Below are 26,154 nucleotides of genomic sequence, written 5' to 3'. Positions count from 1 at the left end.
CCGGGGCAGGAGCCGAGCGGGGCCGGCAGCAGCGCCTCCCACGCCCGCTCTGCCCTCGGGCTGATGGAGGGGCTGCGGCCGCTTCCCCCGGGCTGCCGGGGCTGTGCGGGGCCGGGCAGCACCGCTCGGAGCCCCGCGTTCCTCCGCAGGGTACCCGGCCGTCCCCGCTGTGTCCCCTGTTGTCCCCGCAATGTCCCCAGCCGTGCCCGCAGTGTCCCCGGGCTGTCCCCGCAGTGTCTCCAGCTGTCCCCGCAGTGTCCCCCAGCTGTGCCCGCAGTGTCCCCGGGCCGTGCCCGCAGTGTCCCCTGCTGTCCCCGCAGTGTCCCCTGCTGTGCCCGCAGTGTCCCCAGCCGTGCCCGCAGTGTCCCCAGCCGTGCCCGCAGTGTCCCCAGGCTGTGCCCGCAGTGTCCCAGGGCCGTGCCCGCAGTGTCCCCTGCTGTTCCCGCAGTGTCCCCTGGCGGTGGCGCGCCCGCCCGGCCCCGCGGCAGCAGAAAGCGAAAGGCTTTCGGTGCACGGAGGGAGTTTCGGTGCCTCGGTGAAGAGCTCCGATCCCGGCACGGTGAAGGCACCGACCCCGGCTGCATCCGAAGCAGCGAGGGCAGCCGGGCCAGGGGAGGGTTCTGCCCTCAGTGCCCTCCAGCCGGACCCTCCTGCAGCGCCGGCCGGCTCTGCGCGCCCCGGGACGGGGGGACACGGACCTGCTGGAGCGCGTCCAGAGGAGGCCACCAAGTGGATTGGAGCGATGGAGCACCTCTCTTAAAAAGGAAGGGCTGAGAGAATCGGGATTGTTCAGCCCGGAAAATGAACGGCTTAGCGGTAACCTAATTGCAGTCTTCTGTACCTGAAGGGAAACTGCAAGAACGACGGAGAGGGACAAAATCAGGCCGTGACAGGACAAGGGGGGAATGGATTCAAACTAAAACAAGGGGCGATGGCTTCAAATGAAAAGAAAGAGGTTTAAATTAGCTGTTACAAGGAAGTTCTTTGCTGTGAGGGTGCTGAGGCACTGGAACGGGTTGTCCAGTGAAGCTGTGGATGTCCCATCCCTGGAAGTGCTCACGGCCAGGTTGGATGGGGCTTGGAGCAACCTGGTCTAGTGGAAGGTGTCCCTGTCTCTGGCACAAATTTGGAATGACATGGTCTTTAAGGTCCCCTCCAGACCAAGCTACTCCATGATTCTATGATCCAAATGCCTCTCCCTGGTGAGGTAAAGCTGGGGCCAAGTCCTGGCCCACCCCAACTTATGGGCAGAGGGTCTCCCTGCCAATGAGGGAGGTGTGCACATCCCTGAGCTGCTGTAAGGAAACCTGCTGTGGGATTTGGGCCAAAGTAACCAAGTTTTTACTGTTGGATAAAAATAGAAAATGTAAAAACCACCTTCCAGCCCAGCCAATTCAGTCTGACTTTTGGGAATGTGTTCAACTTTAATGATCTGCTTCTGATGATTCTGCCCAGCCTGCTGCAAGCAGCCAAAACCAGCACTGTTACAAGAGAATAATCTTCATTCCAATAGAAATTCCAGCAGCCTTGGTGTGGGTAGACTGAGTATCTGCTTAATGTTGGCTTACCATTAAAGAGCCAAACTCCTCACAGCATACTGCATGCAACACTGTTTCAAATTAGCGAAAACACTAGAATCACATCCAGATGACGCAAAACAGACTTATATTTTAGTGCCAGAAATATGTAAAGGTCCTGCCCAAGCCATGCATAATTGCTGCATCTTTTTGGCGCCAGGGCTTGTACTTGTCATTTGCTGACACAGTGCTGAGTTCATCCGAGAAGCAAAACACGTAACGTTTCAAAGAATTGTGCTTGTTGTTGGGAGGACGGGAGAGGAAACGGAAAGGCTACTTACACTTGGATATTGAGTGTTAATGGGCCGCCCTGCCTTTAGTCAGTGGGGGAGAAGGAATGGGGCCGCTGTGAGTAAAGTGCACTTGAGAGCTTGTTTCACTTCTGCTTGGTGTTGCCTACTATGCAACCAACAAGTATCTGGTTACCATCCTTGAGCTGTTCACACGGGCTGATCTGCCAGTGGTTTTATTGAGAAACACACGCTGGAAATACCACATTTCATAGAAGGAGACTGTGGCAGGAACCCTACATTTGGGTTCTATGTTGTTTCTCATTGTCCTTACTAGAAGTGAAACAGCCCACAGCTTTGTGACTCAGTGTTGTGCTGCTCGTTGCATGCTTCCAGCTTGTGCTGAAGCAGTGGAAGTGCTGTGCATACATGTGAGAGCCTGAAAGGTCTTTGTATGAACTAGGCATTTCTGGGTTTGGGTGACCAAATCATGTACAAGAACCAAGCCACCTGTTGGAGGATCAGTAGAAGACTAGATTGCAACAACTGAATTTTGCCTTTTATTCTATCTCTTGAAATCAGGCATCAGTGTCAGGGGCAGAAACTTTCATCACCCATGTTGCCTGTGAAAAGAAGTGATTCCACATTATTTCTCTCCCTCTGATTGTCCACAGCCCCTAATACTTCCTTTCCCTGTCTTCATTCCTGTGGATGGTGACTGTTTTCCTTTAAAAAGTCGAGGGAGATGCAAGAAACTGTCTTCTTCCACAGACTGCATATTTTGATCCATGATTTATAAGAAGTGAGAATGTTTCAGGGAAGTGTCTCAGAATCATCTTCTGGGAATGTTAATTTCTGAGGGGGGCCTGAATAATTTTTCTCTTTTAATACTTTTCTCTTATTTTTCTGTCTGTAGATTATGTTACTGTTTATGTCTGTTCCTATTTAAAAAACAGATGAATATATTTTCCCTCTGCTTTAAATAGTCTCATAGCTTTTTGGCACAATTTCCCATCTTTACCAGCTCAGGATTGTAGGATATAAACCCCAGAGCCAAACTTCAGTTTCTTGAATCATTCCATCTAATAAGTATTTCTGGCGTGTCTCTGCAGGGGATGTTTGCCATCATTCGTCTTGTTTTTTTATTCTGGTAAAATAATGTTCTCTGTTCTGCTGTATTAGGTAAATTGAAATTCACAGCAGTGAAGTCAAAGAGAATCCTCTTGCCTCTCTTTATGAAGAAATGTCTACCTCTGAGCTTTTTATGGAAAATAAATCCAGATTTTCAGGGACTGGGAGAATGAGGAACTGCCTGCTCTAGGAGAAGTTCCCGTTCAAGACCATCTAAGGAACTGAAGGTGCACAAGTCCATGGGAGCTGATGAGGTGCATCTGCACATCTTGAAGGAAGTGGTTAAGCATTATCCATAATACTGGAGAAATTGTGGCAGTCCAAGCAAGTTCCCACCAGCTAGGAAAGGGGATACATAACCCCAATTTAAAAAAGGGAAGATCCAGGGAGCTCCAGGCCAGTCTGCCTGACCTCTGTGCCTGACTAACTCATGCAGCAGATCCTTCTGGGAGCTGTGCTAAATCATGGAAAATAAGGTGGTTTGCAACAGCCAGCATGGCTTCACTAAGGGCAAATTGTGCCTGAAAAGTCTGGATCCTCTGCTATGCAGACAGGCTGAGAGGGTTGGGCTTGTTCAGCTTGGAGAACAGAAGGCTCTGGCTCTCACATTCCAGGACCTAAAGGGGAGCTACAAGACAGCTGGAAAGGGATGTTGTACTGGAGCAGGTAGGAATAGGACAAGCTGCAATAGCTTTAAACCCGAGCACTCTGTTCAGTAAAGGAGGGTGCAGTGAGGTGGGGATCGGTCTCTGCTGCTGTACCTACACTGAGAGAACAAGAGGGAATGGTCTTAAAGATGGGGAGATTTGGGTTAAATGTTAGAAGAAAGCCTTTGCAGTCAGGGTGGAAAGGCTTTGGAATATGTTGTCCAGGGAGGTGGTGGAGTCACCATCCCTGGAGGTGTTCATGAGCTGTCTGTATCTGGCAGTGGCTGATGTGGTTTTGTGGTTACAGTGGTGGTGCTGGAATGATCTGGATGCTCTCTTCCAGCCTTGATGATTCTATGATTCCATGAAAGAAGATAGCATCTGATAGGTCAGATATTAGGAAGAAATTCTTTACTATGAGGGTGGTGAGATGCTGGAACAGGTTTCCCAGAGAGGCTGTGGATGGAACACTTCCCATCCCTGGAAGTGTTCAAGACCAGGCTGGATGGGGCTCTGAGCAATCTGGTCTAGTTGGAAATGCTCCTGCCCAGGGCACAGGGGTTGGAACTAGATGATCTTTAAGGTCCCTTCCAATCCAAACCATTCCTTGATTCTATGAACCAACTGTTTACTGATCAAAATCTGTGATCTGGGCTCTCTAGCTGTGTGTAACCATCTAAAAACTTACAGTCAAAAGAAAGGTTCAGATACATACTAGAAAGAGAATGACACCTTCTTCTGGGAGATGAACTAAACCACAGATGCTTCAATTAAAGCCCAGATTGACCAGATTTTTTTTTTTTTTTTTTTTTTTTTTTGAAAGGCTGAAGGGCATAACTTTGCTTTGGTTTGTCTCTTAACAGGTTGATGAAAGAAGAGGTAATAGGAAGCTTTCTGTCTTCTCCAAGGCTTAAGAAGCTGAGCTGGGGCTCAATGGGTTGCTTGCCCCTGGTAAAGCCTTGCATTGCAGGGATTTGATCACCCATGTCCAGTGGGAACAGTTATATGGCAGTTAGAGTTTACTGAAAACTAAAGCTGGTATTGTAAAACAATAGCAATAGCTTTTAGTGACAGAAATTTGAAACAGACTTCTTCACTAATTACTTTTTTTTTTAAAGACTTATTTTTTTTCTGTTTAAAAACAAAACAGTTTTCACTCTTAGTTATGAGATGTTCTACTGAATGAGAATGTGTGGAGTACTAGATCTCCCAACAAGCTTCATGGGCTGGGCTTCCTGTCCATTTAAAATGGGAAAACTACCTTGTGATCGAACTCCTTGGTCCTCACTCATAAATCGGGAATTGAAGCAACTCTTTGTACCATGTCTGTTTTTTTCTAGACAGGATTTTAGCACTTCAAAGAATGACACATTACTTTGTATTTGTCTGCTCTTTGGTGGCATAAGAAAGCAACAAAATTTTGTGTGGTTTCAAAGCAGTATTATTACAATGAAGACTGAGACAAGCTAAACAATGACTTATAGCATTGTGTGAGTTTCTCATTGTGTGTCAATTATTCCTAAAAGAGGAACATGTGATAAAATGCAATAACTGCAGCTAACTCAGCCCTCTGCAAGCATGCAAACAAGTGTACTGGAGATGCTTAAGAGGAAGAAGTGAGGGAAAATAACATATAATTTTGGGGAGAACTGTTAAAATCTTGTCTTGAAAAATGTAACCAAAAATGTGTATTTTATTTTCATCTGCTGAAGCTGGTTGGGAGATATTGTTCTTTATCTCTTGTAACTCTAGGGGGGGAAGAGGGCAGATGCCCTCTGTTAATGGGACACCTGATAACACCAGATATGGCAGTGCCTTCTTATCTCTTCCTCCACCCACCCTGCTCCGAGGGACATCACCTGTGAATGGGCCATTTAAGGCCTCTCACATGACTGATAACATCACCTCATTCCAGTGTGAGATGCTCCACCCAGTGGGAGGAGTCAAAGCCTTTCCACCGACATAAAACCAGCCATCCCAAACACTAATGCAGCTGGTTTTCCACTGAATCCTTGGAGGAAGACCGGACCCATCTTGCCAGCACTGAACTCTTTTTTTTTCTACAGGATCATCTCTACTTCACAGAACAACATCTGTTACTCCAGGAGGACTTATTTGGACTGCTTCCAACACCCTGACAACAAGGTGTCAGGTCGTATCTCTGTCTCTGTCAGGGTTTTTGAGGACTTTTGTTTGTTTGCTTGTTTGTTTGGTTGGTTTTTTTACTATTGCATTTGTATTTTTTTAACTATTCCTAGTAAACAACTGTTATTCCTATTCCCATATTTTTGCCTGAAAGCTCCTAATTGCAAAATTGTAATAATTTGGAGGGAAGGGGTTTTTACATTCTCCATTCCAAGGGAGACTCCAGTTTTCCCTGATAGCTGCCTTTCCAAACCAAGACAAACCTTAAACTCTTCTGTTAGTTATCTGTGTCACCACAGGCTGAACATTAGGTGCTTTTGATGTAATTGCTGTAACCATGAATTCCGCCCTGCTGCAGAACCTGTGGAGCACATGCTGAGGGCAGCACCACCGGGAAATGTGACTGAGTTTGTAGGAACTGGTTACACACTAGGCTGAGCTGGGAGTCTTGGGAGCTGCAGGGAAGGGAATTGGTTGATAGACATGCAGGTGGTTTGTGTTTTGAGTAGGGAGGTAGGGGCCCAGAGTAGGAGGGGAGGCTACCATAAAGGTTGTGCTGAAAAAGGGCCAGAGAGGGAAAACCGCAGTTTTCTAATTCCTTTTACCCTTTACTGTAATACTTCCAATTTTTGCTTATCCAGAAAGATAGAATGCAAAAGAAATGTTTCATTTCCCTCTTGGCCTTCATCTTTCTCTGCCAGAACAGTTTTTGTGACACTGTTGGAATGATACAGAATCTGCTTTTCAGCTTCAAACTGTATTTTACCTGCTGAGGAGGGTATATATATATATATATACACACACATACACACATGTATATAAAATAGAGAGTTCTAAAGGAAAAACTTCTAGCCCACTGTAACAATGCTGATTATTGAGGCTGCCATGGATATCACTGCTCTTTGTCATAAGGCAGATAATAGAGTATTCATTTTATAAGCCTGTACATGTTAAATCTGTGCAGGTCACTCTGCTCAGCACCTATCTGTGAAGGGTTTGTTGTCTTAGGTTGATTCTCATCTTACATACTCTGAAGAATAACCACTGAAGTTGATGATTTACATCTCTTGGACACCAGCATTGTGGTTTGTACCACTATTTAGTCACTGTTGAATGTGGCCCATGCAATTTTCGGAGATGCATATTCCTACCCTGCTTCTGAATTTAGCTCTCTGCCCTCTTACTAAGTAGAAGTCTGGAAGGGACAAAAAGAGACCTCCCTCTGAAATTTAATCCAGATCACACATGTGGTGTGGTACGGAACAAGAGCCGCAGTCCTCTGCCAGCCCTAGATCTTATAAAATCTAAACACACCAATAATCACTGAGGTTATTTTTAAATGTTTAACATGACTCTCCAAGGCACATACACATTTAACATCTGTATCTCTTTAAAGAGTTATTTATTCTAATATATCACAGCTCTGGCAGTAATTTTGTGTTAATTGCTCAGAACAGGCTGAACTTTGGAAGGTTATAAATTTCAGTATGACATGTACTGTAGGTTTGTTTTTGGTTTGGTTTTTTTTTTTCCAAATTTACATATACTGAATAGCCAACTAACCTGACATCATTGGGAGCTCAGGATGGTTCGTGTCTGTTCATTTCACTCCACAAGTGTGGATTTATGGCCATGAGTCATAGAAGTAGAATTACCTTTTCATGAGGTTAGCGTGATCTGTCTTTCCATATAAGATGCTTCTATGGTAATGTTGATCATGTTACCAGGGTGATGTAAAAACATTAACCAAGTGTTTTACACAGGATTCATTTTAAAGGAAACTGGGCATTAACTTCTGTTCCCTTACTAATGCATAGGCTCAGCCATACTTAGAAATACTCTTTGGTGCTTGAATTTTAGTCCAAGCACTAAAGCACCTTAGTGGCAGTTAAATCCGCAAAAGGATTTAAGCCATAATTCCAGGTCTCTGCTGCCTAACCCCAAATTTCTGTTCTGTTTCTGCCCATGCACAAACACCAGGATTCATCACTTGCCTTTTCATTCTGTGTGGTTGCACACACTCGTAGCTCTAGGAATGTGCTCTGAGTGGGAATCTGCCAGCCTGTCTGACCATCAGGATCTCACTTGGCTTTTATTTTGACCACACACACATTTCATGAAGCCATGGAATGGTTTGGACTGGAGGAGACATTTGAGACCCCCTAGTTCCAGTCCCCCTGCCATGGACAGGGATACCTTCCACCAGACCAGGTTGCTGACGGACTCGGCCAGCCTGGCCACAAACGCTTCCTGGAGGGGCACAGAGCTGTGCCAGGGGGCTCTGTGTTTATTTAGAAGGCTTGCTTAAAAAATTCACACTCCACTGGTTTTTCCACCATGGCTACGTGGATGGCACACGCTAGTCTGGGGGCTGTGGGTGTCGAAATCTCTCTTTAAAACTCAAGGTTCTTTATCAACTCTGGCAGGTTTTTTTTGGTAGGGTATCTTGTCCAGCCCCTGCATTCATACCCTTCTTCATTTGCGTGCACAGGAGTAGTACATTAATGCTTTACTACTTAAGGAGCAGTCTGGAATGCCAGACATAGCTGGATAGCCTCTCAGCAGCTACAACACTGATTAAATGTCTGTGAGCAGCAGCACTAGAGGCTTGGCAAAGAAAATAGGATCCTACAGTGCACTCAGTGTCTGTGAATATTTAGAATGAAGGGGTCAGTTGTGAAAGAATTTAATTTTTAAAAATTTTTCTGCTTTTGCTTGTGACATGTTGGCTTTCAGAGGGAATCCATTTGCATATTTGCATTACTATTTCTGAGCAAGTGTTGTCTGGAATGGTCTTTCCTGTGCTTTAGGAAACTGTTAAACTACAATTGTGAATGCTGGTGGGGAACAATGCAAGCAATTTGGATAATGAGTCAATGAAATATATCTTAAAGTACCTGGGAAAAAACCCACCAATCTCTAAATGGCTTTAAATGATGGCACTATGTTTTTGGGAAGAGACAGAAAATGGTCCTCTGTCTATGTTCTGTGTCCTTCTTCTCTGATGCACTTATTGCTGCCCGTGGACATTGTACTAGGTTTGTGTGGCCAGGTTTTGGTAACATTTCCTCCTTTTGAATAAGCGTTTGTGCAATTTAATATTTGCTTTAGCTTCCTGTAGAATAGTTTCCCTTCTCTTTAAGGGAACTATTTTGCTGTGTGCTGTAAACCAGTTTTGTAACATTCTGTTCATTTGAGTATCAACTCCTAGAAGGACGGGAAGTGTCGGTGCACAGAAGTCAGGAGGGAAAAAAATGCTTTGAAGAAACTCAGATAAAAGTAACAAGAGATAAACAGAGTGCTTCTTGGTGCTTTTTGCTAGATGCAGAGAAGCATGGTATTACTTGAAAGGTGGGTAATTTTAAAAAAATTAATATCTCCTTCCTTTTGTTACTAATTTTAAAGGCTCCTTTCTTTGAGCCCAATATTGGTAAACCCTCCAGAATTAGCACAGCTAACTGGTTTCTCTGACCACCTTTTCCTCTGTCCATAGATAGTTTTACTGCTAACAGGGAAATGTGGTGTGGCCAAGCTCCAGACATTCAAACAAAGACACCCAACACACACCCATGCACAAACAAACAAAGCAGAACATTTGATTCTAAACACGAAATGTGAGCCGTCTGATACACCAAATTTATTTTATTTTCTATTGGCTTCTGAAATTAGTATACACAAATGATTTTTCTGTCTTTTTCTGTGGTCATGAGGAATGAGGAGCTCACACCATCAGATGTGGGGCTTGGAGAATGTGATAAACCCACAAGGGTTAGCTACAAATGTGGGCATTACAAGGACGTGTGATCCAGTTTTGATAGTTGTAATAGAATAAAATAAGAGGGGAAGTTCTTGCTTGGGGGGCTGTGCTTCTCCAAGCCAGGTGAGAAAGGATCCCAGGTTTTAGCCAATGAAAGGTGGCTGCACTCCAGCTAAGGGATTATTGTACATTTACTTGTTCCCAACTAATTCCTGTTCTCATCTCACCTCTCAACCAAGCCATTGTCAATGGATTGAGAGTTTGGACTGTGGTAGTGGTTTGGATAAGAGCATCCAAAGCACACGTGCTCTTCCCTCACAGGAAAGTGTCTTCTGGGTGTCTAGGAGAACTCTGAACTCTTTTAGTTCTACACATGGGCAATGCTGCATGTAAAACAAATCCTTTGGAGGCAGGAAAATTGGCCAAATGTACATTTTTCCACTTAGGTTACAAAACAGCCTGTAACTATACTGTAACCTGGGTAACTGTTCTATTTGTTTTATACAGAGGATTCTTTTATCTTTTAATGTGTATTTGATTCATAGATTGTTTACAATTGTGGTGTCGATATTGCTGTTAAATATATATAGAAAGTGTAAAATACATAAACAACAAAAAACCCCCCACCCAATTCCCAAACTCAAACAAACAAATGAACAAAAAGGAATAATAAAAGAAAACTCTCTCACCCCCAACACTAACCAAAACCACTGTAAGTTTTCCTGAGGTTAAGTAGAGTACCATTAATTGCTGGTGTTTTGGATGGTTTCACATGGCAGCAAAATTTACTCTTCTATTCAGGAGCTTTCTAGTGCCTTAACACAAATTGTGAATCTTCATGAGGCTTGTTCAAAAGGCCCAGCTTTCAAAAGTAAGGGATTTTATTTTCCTTGGGATGAAGAAAGGGTAGAAAGAATGATATCGGTTATTATCCTTGTCCTTCAGATGGAGGAATTGAGGTATTGGGTAGTTTGTGTACTTAAGTCACACAGCATGGCAGGAATTAAAATCTGATGATTAGATGTGGAATGACTCTTTAATGCCACAGAAAATCTTGGAGTAGCTGACAGACTCTAAAAGCTCCAGATGTGATTGAGGATGATGAAGACTCCTTTGCAGGGAGACATTTAGGAGATGGCAGTAGGGCAGAAGCCTGTCAGAGGGAAGCTGGAGGAATAGAGTGGCTAAAGGAACGGAAGAGAACACTAAATTACCCTTCAAATGTATTAGTAATAATTAACCTGCTAGAAAGTCTAGTGAGAACTGATGATCAGGGTACAAAGGGAGCATTCAGAGGGCTGAGGAGCTGAAGAAATAGAGATCATTCCCCAGACAGAACCCTCTCCAGGACAGGGCAAAGGGAAGAAAACAAGTAGAGGATCTGTCTGAAACTGAAGTACAGGTTGAGTTTTTGAGAAGAATCAGCACTAACCAAGTGAGTAAAAGGCTCAAACAAAATGGAAAATTGCTGAAATACTAAAAATAATCCATAACATTCACTGTCACTGTGGCTTAACCTTTGTTGGTATTTGAGGACTGGAGAATGGCAAATATGCCACCAAACTTTATGAAAGGTTCCAGGAGAATCCAAGGAGCTATAGGCCTGTAATCTAAACAGGCAAGTTAATGGGAATTAAGATAAAGGAACTATCAATTACTAGATATCTAGATAAATCTAAATAAATCTTGAAGAGGGTCAGAATGGATTTTAGTAAACTTAGTTCAGGCTTACAGGCACATCTGGAGTTCTTGGAAAGGGTTGGCAGATGTGTGGATCAGGGAGATTCAGTAGGTGCATTTTATGACGGCTCTAAAGAGGTTTCAGTAAATTCACTCAACAACTAATTATTTTAAGAAACAGAATAGATATGAATAGAGAAAATGCATATATGTAATTAACAGGTAGGAAAAGCAAAACTAGGCTATGAACTCTCCCATGAGGGGCAGGTCATCGGGTGATGTTCCACAGGAAACTTTACTGGAATCTGCACAGCTCAGCACTTTCATAAATGATCTGGTAAGAGCATGAGTAATGCAGCAAGAAGGTTGGTGATGGTACAACTTTACTCAGAACAGAATTGAGAGTGGCAGTTTCAGAAGACTGGAAGGAAAACTTCATATTTACATTTTGGAAATTAAAATGGCAGATAAAGTTCAATGTAAGTAAACATGAGGTAGTGTATATGGGAAAAATCAGTCCTAACATTCACATATGAAGAGCTGGGCTTGAGTTTGTCATTGCTACTCAGGAAGGAGATCTTGGCATTATGATGGATTGTTGCATTCTGTGAGACCTAATGCTGGGCAGCCATCAAAACTGCAAACCTAATTTCTGGAGTTCTTAGGAAAGGGACAGTGAACATCAATATTCTTCTGTATCAACCCATGGCTTGACCACAACCTGAACACTACATGTAGTTACAGCTCTTTTATGTCAAAGGGTAAGGAGATGGTTAGGGAAAGGGTTTCTTTTATCTTAGGAAAAGCCACTATTTTCCTAGAAAAATACTGGGCAAGAGGAATAATCAGGGATGTAAAACAGCTGCCAAAAATAAAAAAAACCCCAAAACCTAAGGAAAAAAAAAAGGAAAAAAAGACTGCTTAGGCTAGGACAAGTAGAGTTACAGGGAACAGTGTCAAACAAAAAGGAACTGTTTTCTTCTTCTAAGTGGTGATAGCCCTATGGAACTTGCTGCCAGAAGTTACTGCAGATGCTGGTACTGTGGATGGGAAACTGGTCAAAACATTTGACAGAAAGATTTGTGGAAGGGTACTACCTAAAGAATTCATGGAAACCTTGTGTGACTCACCAGCTGAAAATAGTCGGTGTGGGAAAGGACCCAGGGGAAGCCTACTTACCCTGCTCCCATTCTTCCCTGGACAGCTGCTTTTGATGGGAGCTGTAGGAAGGGAACGGGGCTGGTGGGCCCTGGGAGCGAGCTGCTGGGGCTGCCCAGCTGGAATGCAGGCAGCTACGTGCCGTGCTAACCTGGGGAACAGAGCGAGCCCCGAGCTGGCTCCGGACGAGCCCCCTCAGACGCCAGCAGCAGCCCCAGCCCGGCGGCACGGAGAGCTCATCCTCCCGGGGCATCAATCAGCCTGGGCTGGGATTCCTGCTGTCATCGCTGGGATGTTCCCAGCACCCAGCTGGCTCATGTGAAATATTGCTGTTCTGCACTGCTGTTTGTTGCGTGGGCATTCCCACTACGTGGGCATGGTCGGACACCAATTATTTTGGTGGAGTCTACAAATATAAAGATGCTAAATCCTCAAAGGAGCAAAAGTATTCCAGCTTTAACTCTCTCAGTTTGTTCTCACCTTCCATTTATTCATTTCATAGATCTAATATTCTTTTTTCTGTGTGTCGGCTCTAGTACACTTACATTTGAGTCTGAAAATCATTAGGTAGGGGGGTTTTGTGGTTAATGGATCACTGTCAGCAATAGTAAATATTTGCAGCCAGAACTGATGCTGTATTAAAAATAAATTCCAGCGTATTCTCTTTTTAACCATGATGGCTTTGAAGATCTAATAGCACTGAAAATTAGCAAATAACTATTTTTATCCCTAGAGTCGGCAGTTCTGACTCACAGTGTCCATTAAGGAAATGAATTTTAAACAAGAGGATTCTTAAAAAATATTGTCACTCATTATTTTAACTACACTTAAAAAGGAATGGCATCTATTACAGAAATGAAAATATTCTATTGGCATAATTACAAACCAACGAAGACTGTTAGAAAGTAATTACGTTAATTAGTATGGCTGCACATTTACTCTTGGGGTGATTCCCAGGGTCTCCAGCTGGGGGCACTGGGCAAACATGGAAACCTGGCAGAGGCCAGCGTGAGTGAGACTGGTACCCAGACCGGGAGGGGAGGAGGCAGGGAAACCAAAACCAGCAAGGAAAATGGATGTGAGGTACACTCATCATCCTGGATTTGATAATTTCTCAAGATGAAGTAGATTTTATTTTCAAAACTCTTTCGCTAGTGACAAACAATAGTGTGCTTTTATTTTCATTGCTCACAAATCATCCAATTTCTTTAGCAAAACTATCCCTTTAATCAGTAACTTCAAATGCTAATGGGCCCAGGGAGAAAAGTTATTGTAAATTTAAATTTGTTACCATTCAGTTTCATTAAACATTTCCAGCCTTGTATAAATCATTGTCTCTACCTACCTTTAATATTCCTATTTATTCATTTATATCAGGGAAAGAGCTAGAAAATAAATAGGAGATGCTCCTTGTCAAAGCACAGTGTAAAGCCCAGCATGCTTTGGGGTCTACCTGGGCCTGGAAACAGAGATTTAGCATCTAGAACAAGACCTAAGGAGAAGGTATGGCATAAAATTGCTCAAGGAATACCAACCATGCTGTTAGGAATATGTCAGAGAGCAATGGTGGTGCTTTCAATGCCTACCATTAAAAAAAATATATAAAGTACCAGTTCAGGAAATTCTAGTTTTTATAGCCTTATAGCCCTAATTTTGTTGATAAAGTTTTCTAAACCAGGCCAGGCAGCTAATTTTATGTTTGCCAATTTAGTGTTGAACAGGGTATTCAAAAGCAAAGTTTGATAGCAGCTATAGGAGAATGCACGAAAGGGTGAACTTATGGGGACTGCACAACTGTAAATGGATGGACCAATAAGGAGAGTGACCATTCAACATGGCCAAGCTCAGAGTAGCCTAGATCTTCCTTGCAGATGATATTTTTAACTGGATTTTGCAATAGAGCAATGGATTTCCTGATCCCTGGAGCTCCTGGCCGTCTCTCTGGCCTCTGTGTTACAAGTTATGACTGCTTGCATTGGACTGAAGCCAAAAGTTTTTATCCACATCACCGGCTGTCAAAACACAGGGACTTCTGTCTGGGTGTGTAGATACTCAGTTTTGGAAAAGCAGGAGGGAACATTTTGTTCATCTTTCCTCATGTTTTTCCTCAGACATGCCAATACACAGACACAGAGAAAAAAACCAAAGCCTTAATCGTGCCATACTTTCTTAGTATCTTCCATGTAATTATAGAAAGCAATCTAGAAATATTAAGGCTTCACGGTGGTAAAAGCAATAAACTCATTAGGGAAATCAGCAAGTTGAAATAACTATCAGCTGGTTGGTTGTGAGGTTAGGAAAGGTTTAGGAGCTCTATTTTCCAGTCCTTTAATCTGAGCTCTAGGCCACAAATAAGAAGTTCGCCTGGAATTCACAATCAACCTTGCAATGACAAAGTTCTGTTTGTACATTGACAAGCAGTGAACAGTACCAGTTTCACTTTATAAGATGCTTGCTGTTGCAAACCTGTAACGAGTGTTTGCTTTTTAATACCTCAGTAGTGTTTCAAGAGAATGAAGTTGCTCTGGGACCATGGCACGTGGAATGAATTAAATGACACGTCAATAAATATATATTAATTCTTTTTTATTAAAGTATCAAAACAAACTTGAGAATAGAAAACAAACTGCTTTTTAAATGCATTTTAAGGGTTCTCCTGAATAAAGTATACTTTGAGAAAACTCATGCAACACACCATTCCTGTGCAGGTGTTTAAACCCTCTTTTCCTGGGCACAGCCAGTACCACCATTTCCAGGGCAGCGTGCAGGAGCACGCACACACACACACATACAGAAGCAATACAGAGCAGCTGTGACTGCACATGTAAAGAAATAAAAATAGATTATCCTCTGACAATAGTAGTGGTACCGCATTAACATTTGGCATGCCGAGTAAATAAGATCAAGCAACAAAAGCATGACGCCCGCGTCACCGGCGATATGGTTAAAAGCAACCATACAAACTCCCTAAGGGAGACACGTGAATTCTGTCATTATAGTCTCTGTGGTAACACTTGAGAACCAATTTTGAGACAAACAGCCCTGTCTGCTGGTATCTGAGGGGCAAAAAGCAAAGCCAAGGGGTATAATACTGGGGTGATGCCTTGGTTTGGTATTTCCAATTACAGAAGTCAAATAATGAACATTGTTTGACAAGTTTGTTGTGCATGCTCCATGTATATCTGTTGTCTGGTAAACAGCTGGCCCAATTACATGTAGAACTTGCCCTGTAAGCCAGAGGAGTTGCCACAGAGACTCCAAACTCTGCTTACAGGACATGAAAAAACCTCTCGCTGAAGTCAATGGAACCTCCTTCCAACACACAGAAAGATCATGGATCCTTAAGACAGAATTGGACCTAGAATGTCATCTTTGTAATACATTCACTTTTCAGATACATGAAGTACATACCTTTTACATGTGGTATAGGACATTACAATATATCCAGAACTCAGGAAATGGTACTAAGCAGTTCTGTTGCAGAATATAACAATCATACGAGGACCAGGTACAATATGTGATGGACTCATTGCAGGGTAAGAAGCTCATGGCTGAGGTATCTTCAAGTTTAGCCTTTAGAACAAACACACAGTTTCAACACTGCAGAACTGGTGTAAAATATTATGCACCGTAAGCTCCACTTGTATTCTGCTTTGTTTAAATTGTGACATTGAACAGCCAGACACCACTGATGGAGATACAGAATTTTGGAAGGTACAGAATCTGCACCCAATCATTTAAGACACTCAGTGCCTCATCTTCAAAAAACATGAAGGATAAGTGATTTTAATAGTGGTGTCTCAAATACAACTGGTGAAGTTTAGGAATATATAATATTAAACACCAAGAGATAAAAGTAAAAAGACAGCCCAACACTTGTGTTTTCAGTTTTATCTTGTTCGCAGTATTTATTAGCTCTACTCATTATGATATTAGTGATAAATAAGGATATATTTTCTTTTACAAAAAATTGTAAGGTTATATTTTATAGAAATAAACAATCTGAGAATTTCACAGAAACATCAGAATTTCAACACTCATAGCTCCAACTGTTTCGTCCAGCAGCTCTTCTACCAGTTCAAAACCATCCAAGGTTAGTATTTAATAAAAAAATTAAACAATCATTCACTACATCAAAACTCTTGCCTCCATTAGATTCTAAGTAACACTTTTGATCGACTGTAGTTGCCACTCAAATGTAAAACAAAAGTAGCTACAATCATAATTTTTCTCTCTGAGTCACCTGGCAAAAGGAAGTAATCCTGACCAGGATGGAAAAAGCTTTGCCAAGCTCTTATGCCTGTAAGAGCTATCTGCATGAGCAGACCCACTGAAATCCATGGAACGTTTTCTGTAACTGAGGGGTAATAGCATGAATTAAGGCTTGTAGGATTAGATCCTAGATGAATTTAAAAAATATTTATTTTTTTCAAGGTTCAGGAATCTGGGATTTACTCCTGTGATTCATTACTTGAGCAAAACCTCTATCAATACCCCTGCACAGTTAGTTCCCTCTTTCCAATTCAGTGGATTCAATTCACCAAGTGATGGTACAAGCTCCTCTTCAGCAATTCAAGGAAAAACTGTAGTCCCCAAGGGGTAGTATCTGGGGTGATAGCTCATAAAATACAAGCTAGGCTACAAGAAACATTTCTTTGTCACACTTACTAGACCCTTCAAATTCAGTCACTGAGATGAGTCACAGAAAAAACCCACATGAGCATTGTGAAAAAAATTACAAAGCTTAATTGGAACTACAGGGTTTTTTGTGTGTGTGTGTTAGGTTAGAATGCAACATTACACATCAATACATTCTGCCAGAAACCATCCTCCTGGAAATTCAAGAATACTCAGTCTTCTTTCCCTACCAGCAACAAGGAAGAGCAGTGTCCATCCAGCACAGCTGTCTGTACCCCGTGCATTGCTGGGAGTCCTAGTGCTCTAGCACAAACCTCGTGAGTGCAGATACTGTACACTAGCAGAGAGCTAAAACTTGGGAAGCTGTTGTCTGTCGCTCCTAGGAACAGCAAGTATGGCAGGTGCAAACCCTACAGTTGAGGCAGGAGGCTCTTCAGTTTGATTGAGACCAGATCTTCCAAGGGCAAGGATCGCTGTCAAGCCAAAATGATTCTTTCCACTTATGGAAGCAATCTGCCCTTCCTAAAGGCTCTTGACTAATAGAATCCTACACATTATGTCAGACTCCCCCATGGATTCTGGTAGCTGTTAAAAACATTTTAAATATTTCCATGTTTGCCGTATCACTTAACCTTGTAATGTGCCTTCTTTGATCTGTTGAATAAAAAGATTTCTTTCATCTTCAGGTGTCCTTCCGTTCTGTGCACGGACTATACACGTGGGCCTGTGCAGATTTAGCATGTATATCAAATGCTGCTTCTCGTTCTTCAGCTCCTCGATCTGGGCTTTCAGTTCCGCGTTAATCGTTTCCAGCTTCTCCGATTCCTAGCACAAAGGACAGACACAACTTTACACTGAGAATTTCACATAGTAAGTCACTAAGTCACTGGTTTTTTCTTAGTTGTGGTCTTTTTTTGGTGGGACAGTGTGTGGCTGGCAGAGAAAGGAATTGTGTACTTAGTGTGCTGTAATGATGGAACTGCACATTCCCCAGTCAGTAATGGCCTGAAGACCAGATTGAGAGTTACCTCCTTTGGCCTCTAGAGAATGTAATGGAAGTTGAAAAGCAAAATTCAAACTTGTATTCACCTACAGTGACAGACACTCAAAGCATTATTGCTATCTTCTGCAAAATTATTCTGAGCTTTTTGGGTCAAAAATTGACCCCAAATTATCTACGCTGTCTCTTAACTCCCTGGAACATCAGGTCACGTATCTATAAACCCATGTTAAGCTAGCAAAGTACAAATGTAGCTTTTTTCCCCCTTCACCTAGATATAGGAATATACAGGCCTGTATACCTAGATACAGGTCTGATGCTACTGAAATAGAGTTTTTTATCACAGCACAGGAGGTGAAGATCTGACGGGGCTTCTAGGACAGAGAATTCAAGCTTCCACACCACTCTGTTCATGAAGAAGTCAGAAATTACTTGTAGGTTCTTGCTGGCTCTCCACAGTGAATATATTATGAAACATGATTTTACTTCTTTTTGTGTTCAGTGTACACATTCAAATTAACATTATCCCCATAGACAAGATTGGTCACTGAAACTAATCTCTTATCACTCCTACCAGGTTTTCACTTTATGCCAGTTTCAGCCAGATTTGGATTTAATATATGGCATGATTATTTTTCATAACTAATATTTTTAAGGGTTCTACAGAGTTTTGGGTGACATCTTTCTGATTTCCTACTATGACAGTACCATATGCTATCTGTTTGGATCCTGGCAGGATGACAGATTAAGAACAGTTCTAGCCAGTCACTTACTTTTTGCAAACACTCTGTTTTTTCCTTCTTTTTGTTTCGGCACTTTGCTGCAGCAATTTTATTCCTTTCCCTTCTTCTCTTTTTTCTTTCATCCTCTTCAGGAGAAAACTGTCCCACAAAAACAGATACACACAATCTATAAGATGTTATAAACACAAGACTTGCATTTTGATAACGTCTGGATTTTAAAATCAACATGAACAATGCTGCCAGTGCTCACATCATGAGTTACATAAAAATGTGGTTCTGACCTTGTTTGCCATACAGTAGAAGGGTGGGAACCTTGTTAGAATTGTCAATAAAAACCTGACTGGAGCGGGGTTGTCTGTAATCTATATGATGGCTCATTTAAAATCAGTGTTACTCAAAAAACTTACTGAATGTCTCCCCAGGCTCCCACACCTCCATATCTGCTCCATTGCCCAGGGAGGAAGAAGAGGAGGGACACAGGGAGCAGAGTGGAGGATGTGTCATGAGTGAGGCAGTGAGAAGTGAGTGAATTAAAAGCAGCACCAAAAAGGGAATACTAACACACTTCCTTCTGTTTCTTGTGGAGGCTCAGACCAAGGTAACTCTTTCCTTAACCAAAGATATTCCTCCACTGTCAAAGAGTAATGTTTTTCGTGGATAGTACCATTCTTGAGCAAAAACACAGTGTGGACACAGCAGGTCCACATCTTAGTCCCCAGGGGTTCTGCTGGACTCAGGGGAAACAGAACTTCAGCAGTGACTTATGCCAAGTTCAGCCACCACTGGGCAGGGAAACCAGATTACCACTTGCTTTAATCACTGCAAAATACTTTCTGTAGTCCATAATTGAAAATAAAATATCCAACAATGAGAAATACCAGGAGGTTTGCCCAAAGCACTCAACAGAGAGCCAAGTTGCTGGCTTAAAAGGAAACAAGTATGGTACAGAGGGTTTTCTATAGTTAATACAATTACTGGTCTTGTGGCAAAACTTTGTTAGAGAACAAATCATTCACACCAAAATTCTGTTTAAAGAGCCCTACCTCTGTTTTCATCATTGATGTTTCAACTGGCCTTTCAGAAACAGTCACAGTGTCCAAAGTGGAAGACATCTTGTGGAACTGGCGCTTGTTCTGAATGGCAAACCTGAGTTCCTCCTTCACCAGGGGGGTTAAATTTGTGAAATCATCAAACCCCAGTGACCCTGCAGGGGACAAAGTGGGAACAATTGCCGAGGCGCTGACTTCTAATGCGGATAGCTGGCCTGAGTGTTGAACCATCATTTTGCTGAAAGATAAAAAGAGATAACATTGATAATCTTTCAACAACTTTAGACAGTTATATCTTTCAAATAATATCTCTCAGAGGTATATTTCATACTGTGATTAATACTGTAGTCCTTACACTGCTTCAGTTCCCATTCCTAGTCTACTCCAATCCCTCAGCAGAGACAAGCAGTTAAGAATTTGGACACTCAAAATACCTTCAACTTTACATTAAGTCAAAGTTAGTATTTAGAAGTATGAATAAGTATCAACACATGACACAATTTCTAGGTCTTTCTGAAAGTTAATATTTAAAAATATTGTGTGCAAGTATGTATAATGTTAAGTTGTACACTGGTGGTGTGTGGCAAATGAGAATCAAGATAATAGGAAGACAAAGAAAATAAGAACAAAAATCAGAAAGCAAATAAATAGTATTATTGTTTGAAGCATAGAAGGAGAGTAAGAGCATCTTCATCTTCAGAGCTGTATCACCAAAAATTCCAGCTTCAAATGGACAGAGCACACCTTGATTTCAGCTACACTTAATGAGTTCTACTAGAAACTGAAACTTGCTAACCACAACAGGATCTGTCACAAAATTATCACACTCAATTTTACACACAGTAGATTTGACTATAAACTCCCAAAAAATAGTTAATGATAAGAGCTGGAACAAAGGCAAAAGTCTCTACATGCTCTGTGGCCCCGCAGCATGGGCTGAGTTGGAGGGATTGACTCATGAAAAATGTGAAGCCGTTTGTTTCATTCCTTTGCTCTTGTAAAATTCGAAACTGTCCTTATGTGCCCTCTATGAGAGGCTTGAAATTCTTAAATATTTATGGCTGGATCTTCTGCTGACATAAAACAGTGTGATTGAAGAGTCTTTAGGGGAATTATGCAAATGTAAACCCATGGAGAAACCTCATTTCTAGTAGATTTCTGAAGAAAACAAACCTATCCAACAATGCTCTCTACTTTTCTATTTTTAGTCATTCTTATTGATTTTTTTTTAACCAATTTTGAAAGGAGAGAGGCCCTATATGTTTTGTGAAAACTGGTGGCCCCACTGAGGGCAAAAGAGGTAAAACTCAGTAGTTGGTCATCCAAACACAGTGGGCTAGCTGATGCACACATCCCTGCAAGTCACAGCCCATCTCTCACCCAGCAGAGGTGAGATAAGAGGTCTGGAAGAAAACTGAGCACCTTTTCTGTGTGCTCCAAGGGACAAAAGGTGCAAATCCACAGGAAAACAGATTGCAATGCTTTCCTTGTTCATGAACTGACTTGTGTTAAATTGGATTTTACTGTGTTGGTTTTCCAGCTATCTTTGGTGTGTAGACTTTTGTTGTTGTTGCTTTGGTTTTTTTAACAGCTGTATGGATAATTACAGTATGTGTTATCTTCTCCGGATTAGAACCACAATAATTACAGAGAAGTCAATTGTAATTAACTTAGTGCAGGTAAGCAAACAGTTGCCTCAGGGTAGCAGTGTGGGTAAGCTGAATTTCCACGTGGTCCACCCAGACCTGCACAGTTCCCCGTACGTTACTTCTGGAACCCAGCAAGAAAAGTTTGAGGTCACGTGCCTTGACAAGAAGCTAGAATTTGCTCAGAGATATCTAAAAATACACTGTAAATCCACACTGGTGCAAATGAGAATAGAACCTGGTGATGGCTAAGTGAGGTAAACATAAAAATCAGAGGGGAGTGAATTGCCTGTTGCTGGAACACGTCAGGTGCAGCTGCAGTCTTCCTCACTTCTTCCTCACCCAGTCACCACAGAAGAGCTGAATATTTCCCAGAGTCTCAGGGTGAAATCCTGACCCCAGTGAAATCAAAAGGACTTTTTCTGTTGACCTCAATGGGGCCAGGATTTCACCCATAGTTATTCAAGATGGGGAAATGATTTGGAACAATTTGTTATTCAGAAAGACCTTGGGAAATTTATGTAATTCTCTTCAGAAAGCCCCTGCTCATGAGTCACATTTAAAGTACTGATACAGTTTAATCCTATAATCTCAGAAAGCTAGCAGTTACTCTTTTCCAGCAAGTCAGAAATGACCCTATTAATTTCCAGCTGAAGTCCTCCCAGTATTATTTACCATTTACCAACATTCAACCATTCAACTAATTTAAACAGGCTAAATCTAGATGACACTGAACCCCTCACTGCCAGCAGAAATTTCAGTTATTTTCACTGACTCAGTCTCCTTGAATGCTGGTGATGGCTTCATTCAACAAAGTTAATTCTGTATAATTCAATCCAACCAGGAGTCTTAAAGCAACAGTAAAACTGTTTTTCCAGCCTCCAAAATAATTACTTGGGCTAATAAATTTCAAGCTTTGCTGGTTTGTTCAGTTATTTTTCAGTTTAGGTGAACTTTTAATTAAGGTCAGCAGCAGCACCAGAGGAAATTGAGAATGTGCCTGAGAAATTGTGTTAATTGTGGATTTCTAGCAGTTAGTGTACCACAAACACCAGCAAAACCCTACTATAATGGCTTCAGGTCCTCTCACCCACCTGTCACTAGTGTGAAAAAGAGGAGAGGTTGGGAGCCCAGAGCAGGAGAAAGTGTCCTTGACTGTAGGAACTTGCTGTTCCTCCCCGAACAGCTCACTGCCCTCCCAGTCATCCTGAAATGCACCTCTAACTACTCCAACAATTTTGGGGAGGGAAAGCTACCAGGGGGCTGAGGCTTCTGTAAGGATTTCTGCTGTGAGCTGAGTCCCATTTTGCAGAGCTGTTTGCCACTGGTTTGCTTTCCTGGGGTTTCTGAACAGTGCCTGCTAGGGCAGCCTGCAGTCTGCCTCTGGGAGTGAGAGGAGCCACCACCACACAAATGACAGAAATAATCAGCCTCATGCTAAAGCTCCTCAGTAAGCTCAGTACGCTCCCTTTTCCTAAAAACAAGGCAGGTGCTTTGCAGTTTCTGAGGAACAAACCTGTTTTTAGATGTTTCGCAAATAGGAAAATTAGATTTTACTGTTTAAAAAACAATGCAACAAGTTGCCCTTCCTTTTCCCAGTTTCTCTACAAATTGTCTCTCTGTCCATTAGCCATGCAGAGCACTATCTCGTTTCCTCTGGGTTTGTGAGGGCTGGAGAAACAGTAGGAATAGGAGTATCAAGCCTTAGAGCCGATTCCACCGGGCCTTTCGGATACAATCTCTGTTTACTCTGTGACACCGGCACATGCTCTGCAGTTACTGCCACCGAGGTGCTGAACACCCCCGAGCCCTGCGCTGCCAGCGGCACAGCTCGCTCCCGGGCTGAGTTAAGGCTTCATTACTTCAGCCTTACTTTTGGGATTCTCAGCAGTTTTACTGCTCAGGGTACCCTCCCAATTCAGGTACATTCAAACAACTCTATTTGCCCATTCACCCCTGATTTTGATTTGCTGTTTTGCAGATGATTCTTTTCATCTACAATGAACTTTTTACATTTCATCTGCCGAGATTTTAAAACTGGAACATGCTTCCTAGCTGTGCACTTCCATTATTCAAGGATATTCTTGTTTAATTTTAATATTGAAAGTGACTACTTTCAATTTTTTCTTGCTTAACAGCAGATGGCTGACTGGGCTCCTTGGTTTTATTTCTTCATACAAATTCCTTTTCCTCTGGTGCTGATGCAATAAACCCTGATAACCACTGAGGTTAATCTTAAACAGCATTAAGAGCAATTGCAGTTCACAACCTCTGTGCACGCTAGCTGACCTTAAGCTTTCTGACATCCCACATCGCTCCCGAACCATTTTCTGCTGCCTCCCAGCCTCTCGAGTGCTGTTAAGTAGGAGGAAAGTTGGTTTCCAACAGGAAACTCGTTCTCTGAAAGAAGCTGGCTGTTGTGTCACGCCTGATTTGCTTAGGCAACAGTTCAGCAACTGATCTACTTCACGTCAGGACACCGAGACCGAAGGGAAAGTGAATATCCCTGGCTGTCAGGAGCAGCTCCCCCTCGGCTTATGGCAATGTCAGAGAGAGCTCCCGGCGCGGCAGCGCGGCTTTGCCATCGCCTGGGCTGTCCGGCCACAGCTCCCCCGTCCCTGTCGCCGCGGTGCCGCCGCCGGCTGCTCCCGGCGCCGGGCGCGGCCGCTCCTCCCGGGCATCCCGCGGCTCCCGGTGCGGGCCGTGCCCCTCGGCGGCCGCCACCGCGCGGTGCCGAGCGGCGCTGCCGGCCGGGGACGCGGGGCCGGGCGGGCTCCCCCCGGCGCTCACAGCTGGCGGCAGCCCGGGCAGGGGTTCCCCCAGATGTGAGCGCGGCGCGGAGCCGGCGCCGCCGGGCGGGCAGGGGCTCCGCCGGAGCTCGGCGGGCCCGGGGGCTCTCCCGGCGCTCCCGGCCGGCGGCGGCACCGCCGCGCCCGACTTCGCCCGGGGCGCCGAAACTTTTGCCGGCGGCGCGCCGCGGGTCCCCCGGCGGGCATCCTTCCCTCCGCGGCGGGATAGCCCGCCCGGAGCTCAGCTCCTCATCCCGCCGGCACGGGCAGTCCCGGCAGCTCCTCTCCCGCTCCCACCTACCTTCCAGCCGCCGCCGCCGCTGTCCCGGCAGGAGGGAAGGGGCTCGGCAGCCCCGCCGCGCTGCCGCCCGCGCCGCTCCGCCGCCGCTTGCGGGAGAGCAGCTCGCCGGACTCCCCGCGCCTCTGCCGCTCGCCCGGGTTGCATCACCCCCCTTTTATAGGCGAGCGGGCAGCGCTGGTATTTACTCTGGCGGCGAGTCCCTGGCTGATGTCATGCTATTAATAGCCTCCCCGAAAGAGAGGGAGGAGGGAAGCGGGCCCGCGGCGGTGATGCAAGGCTTCCCGCCGGCACGGCACGGCTCGGCTCGGCTCGGCTCGGCTCGGCTCGGCTCGGCACGGCGCGGAGCGGCACCACCGCGCCCAGCCGGGCCGGGCCGGGCCGAGCAGCATCCCGCGGTACCCCCACAGACCCCTTCCCCTCCCTCTTCACCCCTCTCCCTTTTATTTCTATTTATTTATTTATTTATTTATTTTTACTGAGACGCCGAGAGTTTCTTTCTCCGGGCCATTTTGCTTCTGACAATAAGTCAGAAAGTCCCTCTCGCGGCCAAAAAAAAAAAAAAAAAAAAAAAAAAAAAAAAAAAAAAAAAAAAAAAAGGAAAGAAAAGAAAAAAAAAGTATCAATTGTGTAGTTTTCGAAAGGAATGAAAAGTGTGATCTTTCTTTAGAGGGAAAAAAAAGCTTCATTCGTCCCCCCCTCCCAACCCCGGTCCTACCATCCTCCCTCTTCCTCCCCCCGCTACTTTAGATGACAGTTAAAGTTCATTTCAAATGAAGGAGAAGGCTTCGTTTTTTACTCTGAGGAGGAAAGACCCGTTTAATGAAATTATAGAAAGCTAAAAATAACACTGTTTGGGGTTTTTGTTTGTTTTGTTAGGGTATTTTTTAAACTTTTCTTAAAACACAGTAGCATGCTATTTCCTTATGATCTCATGAAAAAACAGGGAGTTCCTAGAGCAGAAAGGGAAATACGGTTGTGGCTGTGGTAAAGGGGTTTTTGTCTAGTTCTTTTTTTTTTCTTTGGTTTGTGTAACAGAGAGAAATTACCTTCTAACAGCCTTCAAAGTGCTAGAAAATAAGATGTTAAAAAAAAAAAACCCAACAAAACACCAAAAAAAAGTTTCCCCCGGGGAGGCACAGCAAGATCACAAAGACAGATGCATGGAACTATCCAGTACAATAATATTTCACATATAATATATGCAAACATGTTATTAAGCCAGTCTTCAAGTCTCTGTACTTGGCATGCAAAGACCAGGATATTTCATTCTTGAGGATATTGTAACTAAACCAATATAAAATGTATACTTTCATATATAAAATGTATATCCCAATCAAGTACTCCAAATGGTTGATTAATATTATAATGTTCAATGTGTCAGTTTTTATAATAGGTAATGTGTCTGGAGTGGTATATTCTGGGCTGTTTTAATTACTTGGAGCATTTTGTCAAGGTTACAGGTTTCTAAGAGTAGTTTGAAAGTCCCTCTGTATCTCCCTTCTGTGTGCGTGTTGTTGTCTGGATGTGTAAATATAGATATATAGAGATATATAAAAGATAGATAGATATAGATATAGATATAGATATAGATATAGATATAGATATAGATATAGATATAGATATAGATATAGATATAGATATAGATATAGATATAGATATAGAT

The 26,154-nt window shown here is 43.3% G+C and overlaps 1 protein-coding gene across 1 annotated transcript; it reads right to left on the bottom strand.

The window, feature by feature from the left end:
• Positions 1-14,890: 14,890 nt before the first annotated feature.
• On the bottom strand, positions 14,891-24,663 carry ATF3 (activating transcription factor 3). Its single transcript, XM_063391022.1, has 4 exons — positions 24,492-24,663; positions 19,750-19,993; positions 18,737-18,844; positions 14,891-17,788 (listed from the first exon to the last, which is right to left on the bottom strand). The coding sequence occupies exons 2-4, from the start codon at positions 19,987-19,989 to the stop codon at positions 17,591-17,593; spliced, it is 546 nt and encodes a 181-aa protein (XP_063247092.1). The 5' UTR covers positions 19,990-19,993; positions 24,492-24,663; the 3' UTR covers positions 14,891-17,590.
• Positions 24,664-26,154: the final 1,491 nt, after the last annotated feature.

The sequence above is a fragment of the Prinia subflava genome, chromosome 2 (genome assembly GCF_021018805.1).
Source record: "Prinia subflava isolate CZ2003 ecotype Zambia chromosome 2, Cam_Psub_1.2, whole genome shotgun sequence".
Lineage (NCBI taxonomy): Eukaryota > Metazoa > Chordata > Aves > Passeriformes > Cisticolidae > Prinia > Prinia subflava.
Note: the sequence above shows the minus strand (reverse complement) of the source record. Positions and strands in the feature narration are given on the sequence as shown.